The sequence below is a fragment of the Galeopterus variegatus genome, unplaced genomic scaffold (assembly GCF_000696425.1).
Source record: "Galeopterus variegatus unplaced genomic scaffold, G_variegatus-3.0.2 Scaffold11996, whole genome shotgun sequence".
Classification (NCBI taxonomy): Eukaryota; Metazoa; Chordata; class Mammalia; order Dermoptera; family Cynocephalidae; genus Galeopterus; species Galeopterus variegatus.
The window spans coordinates 22,661-26,881 of record NW_007738107.1 but is presented as its reverse complement, the minus strand read 5'-3'; the positions used below and the strand labels follow the sequence as shown (position 1 = coordinate 26,881).

Below are 4,221 nucleotides of genomic sequence, written 5' to 3'. Positions count from 1 at the left end.
AGTTGTAAAAAAAGAAAAATACATAGAGATGCCATGTTCCCTTTACCCAATGTCCCCAAAGATAACATCTAACAAAACTGTAGTACAATATCACAACCAGGATGTTGACATAGAAACAATTAAAATACAGAATGGTTTCATCCAAACAATACTTCACATTGCTCTTTTTTAGCCACATTATCTTTCTTTTTGCTTCTTCCCCCTGCCACACTTAAAAGCTGGGAACCACTAATTTGTTCTCAATTTCTATAATTTTCTCATTGCCAAAATATTATATAAATGCAAACAAACAGTATGTAAACTTTTGGGATTAGATTTTTTCACTCAGCATAATTCCCTGGTTTTATACAAGTGGTTTTGACTATCAAGTTTGCTACTTTTCACTTCTATGTAGTATTCCGTGCTATGGATGTGGCACAGCTAGTTTAACATTCACCCATCAAAAGTCATCTGGGCTGTTTTAAATTTTGGGCCATTATGAATGCAGCTTCTACAAGTGCTTGTGTACAGGTTTGTATAAGAAGATAAGTTTTCATTTCTCTGTGACTAGTTCCCAGGAGTGAAATTTCTGGATTGAACAGTAATTTCACTCCAAGTATTTTTCTTTTTTTAAGCTTCTTGTGCTTTCATATAGTGGTTGTATAATTTTACATTCCAACTAGCCATATGGAAGTGATCAAATTTATCCACATCCTTGTCAGCATTTGGTGCTTTCACTGTTGTATTTTAGCCATTCTTATGGGGGTGTAGTTGTTATAGAGTCTGACTCTGTTTTTTGATGTTTGCTGACAGTTTTAAAGCCTCACACTTCATTCTTCCCTGTCTGCCCCACAACTGGGAAAATGAGAAGAAATATCTTCTGTTCCCCTTTTGGCAGCAGCAGGGGATTTAACCTTAACAAACCCTTGCTGCTGTGTAAAAATCCCCATTTCCTCCCGTCCCTGAAAGAGAATAACATCTCCAAACCAGTTCTTATGTTCTCACTCAAGCCATTTTCAGGCCACTGGGAGGCCTTCCCTTCCTTCCCTGGAAGCCTCATCATGTCAGAAATAAGCCATTTCATACACTCTTGGTGTGTCTGTGGCAACAACTGTCTCAACTGATATTTTAAGAAAATAATTCAATAGAAGGGGAAAGTAGCAGTGAAACAAATAGGCACTATAAGACACATTGCAGTGTAAATGCAGTGACTACAGAATGAGATTTTAGTTATACTAAAGTTTTCATTTTCAGTAGATCAGTGGATCTCACTGCTTGAAATGAGAGATTTCAAAGATGATAAAGGTAATATACAACTTGGCTGTTGATTGTGATATTTTGAATTTGATCAGAATATCTACTTTGTCCTTTCCTATTTTAATTTGTTAATCTTGTAACAAACAAAACAACAAAAATAAAACTAGTATTAGAAATTTTTAACAAAATTGTGTAACATATTCGGATCTGCTGAAATAACTATCATTTTAAAGATGAAGCTTATGATATAACAATATTTTAGCCTAATATCATTGTACAGGTGCTATGGTCATTCGATATGTTGAAAGATAGGAATATTAAAGTATATAGGTTAGGTATCAAAATATTTAAATAAGACTGAGTCATAATATATAAAAATAGTCCTCAGAACAGGCCAAATATTTACAGAAGATTGACTGTAATAATGGTGAGAACATATCATACTCTGCCTTATCATAAGCACGTTAATTGTGCTCTTTACGCATCTTGATTACCTCTTGGCCTGCTTGTCCTGTGTAGCCAGGCATTTGCCCATCCTGTAGGAAGGAATTCTGATACTTCATAAATTTCTCTTTAATCTCAATTATTTTTAATCTTTACATTCATAATCAAATTCTTTGTCTGCAGGAAATGCTGGCCTTGGTTTGACGATCTTAGAATGAAAGACAATGGTTTCCAGTGGCATAATATTTCAAATCCTTTTTATCTCTCAAACTTTTATTGGTTTCATGGGGAATTCATTGTTATTTATATCGTGTACGTACACCTTCTTAATTCATTCCCACAAGAAGCCTGTAGATGTGATTCTTGCCCACTTAACTCTGGCTAATGCTGTGACACTTGTACTGAGAGGGTTTCCAAATATAATGTCATCCTTTGGAATTAAGCATGGGATAGATGACATGGGGTGTAAAACAGTGCTCTACATTCAGAGAGTTACCCGAAGTATTTCACTGAATGCAACTTCCCTCCAGAGTATGTTTCAGGCAGTGACTATTACTCCAAGTAATTATAAGTGGGCCTGGCTAAAAAATAAAGTCTCTGTATACATTCTTCCCTCTCTGCTTTTCTTCTGGATCATCAACATGATCATCTATTTTGATATCATCGTAAGAGTTGTGGCTACTATCAACTCCTCTGACATAAGACGTGGGTATTACACTCCTTATTGTAAAACCATTGCATTTGAGTTCTATCAAGCAGTATCATTTCTAAGTGTGGTATTAATTCAAGATTTGCTCTTTCTCTCGCTAATGACCTTCAATAGTGTCTACATGGTGAATATCCTTTACAGACACCACAGAACAGTCCAGCATGTTCGCAGTAGCAGTCAGTCTTCACAACGATTTCCTGAAGAGAGAGCTACCCGCACCATTCTCATACTGGTCAGCTGCTTTGTGTTCTTCTATTTGATCAACAGCTTTCTTACCATTTATTTAACTTTTGCAAGTGAGAAAAATTGGGACCTGGATAAGTTTAGTGACTTTATTTCATCATGTTACCCAACGATATGTCCTTTCTTGCTGATTAAAAATAAAAACATAATTTCCAGGCTGAGTTCTATGAGAATAAGGATCAGAATTTTGTCTTTCAAAAGAACATTAAATAAACTTCCTAATAAAGATTTTGTTGAAAGCAAAAAGGAAGGCTCCAGCCTGTCCCAAATCCAAAACCAAAGCCAAAGCAAAGGCAAAGAAGGCAGTGTTAGAAACCATCCACAATTACAGATAACTGAAGAGCCATACATCACCCAACTTCTGGAAGCCTAAGACCCTGCAGCCCTGACACAGCCCACATATCCGTGGAAGAGCACCCCCAAGAGAAACAAGCTTGACCATAATGCCATCATCGTGTTCCCCCTGACCATGAGTCAGCCATGAAATAAGAAAACAACATACGTCTGCACGTCATGACTGTTGGCGTCAGCAAGCAGCAGATCTGGAGCAGGTCTTCTGTGAAGAAGCTCCATGACACGGATGTGGCCACTGTTAGCACCATGATCAGGCCCGATGGAGAGAAAAAGGTATATTGAGTGGCTCCTGACCATGAAGCCTTGGATGTTGGTAAGAAAATTAGGATAATCTAAACTTTGTCCAGCTGGTTAATTCTAAATATACATGTTTTCCCTGAAAGAAAAAAAAAGAAGGAAAGAAAGAAAAGAAAGTTAGAGGCAGTTCCCATGGTGGGTGACTAGAGAGGTTTGTTCCTAGTCCCCTCCCAATAAAAACAGACCAAAACAAAACACAATCAATTTTGACTAGATCCTGAGGAACACGAGCAGAGCACCAGGAGACTGAGGAGGTCCTTGTGAAGTTGGAAGGGAATGTCACTGTAGAGAGCAGAGCAGGGCACCAAGCCTCAACACCAACAAAAGGACAAGCTCAGAAGCAGACAGAGAGAATGTAGGGTGTTCCTAAAAAGTTCAGAGGGAGTCCCTTGAGGCAGGGATTGCTGGTGTTTGTGGTGGTGGTGGGAAACGATGGGTTCTTTTCCAGCCTACATTCTCTCTGCCTAGTTCTGAGCTTGTCCAAAAACCCATCTTTTCCTACCACCACCACAAACCCCAGCAATCCCTGCCTCAAGGAAGTCCATCTGAAGTATTAGGGAACCAGGCCACTTTGGAGAGTAGCTGGAAGTTAGTGTAGGGGAAGCCCAAGGAGATTAAAACCCATCCAACCCTGAGCAGCTGAGACATGGCATCATCTTGTAGCTGAAGCCCTGGTGGGACTGTGCCCTACACTGGAGCCAGTGAATCTGACTCCATTTTTCTAGTGGCCCTCCATTCAGTAGACGGTACTGACATGGGTACTTGTGGAACCAAGACACAGCCTGCCTGGAGCCTAGGACAGACAGAAAGAAAAAGACTCCAGCATCTGAACTCACTCAGAACCCCTCTCTTCCCAGGAGAGAATGTAAATATGTTGAGCAGAAAATCCACTAAAGTGCAGCAGTTCCCCACATTCACTGCCCATCTTAAATGGCCTG

At 39.3% G+C, this 4,221-nt stretch overlaps 1 protein-coding gene across 1 annotated transcript; it reads left to right on the top strand.

Annotated features, from left to right (window-relative positions):
* The first annotated feature begins 1,904 nt into the window (after positions 1–1,904).
* Positions 1,905–3,005, top strand: LOC103610901 (vomeronasal type-1 receptor 3-like). Its single transcript, XM_008594964.1, has one exon. The coding sequence runs from the start codon at positions 1,905–1,907 to the stop codon at positions 3,003–3,005; it is 1,101 nt and encodes a 366-aa protein (XP_008593186.1).
* Positions 3,006–4,221: the final 1,216 nt, after the last annotated feature.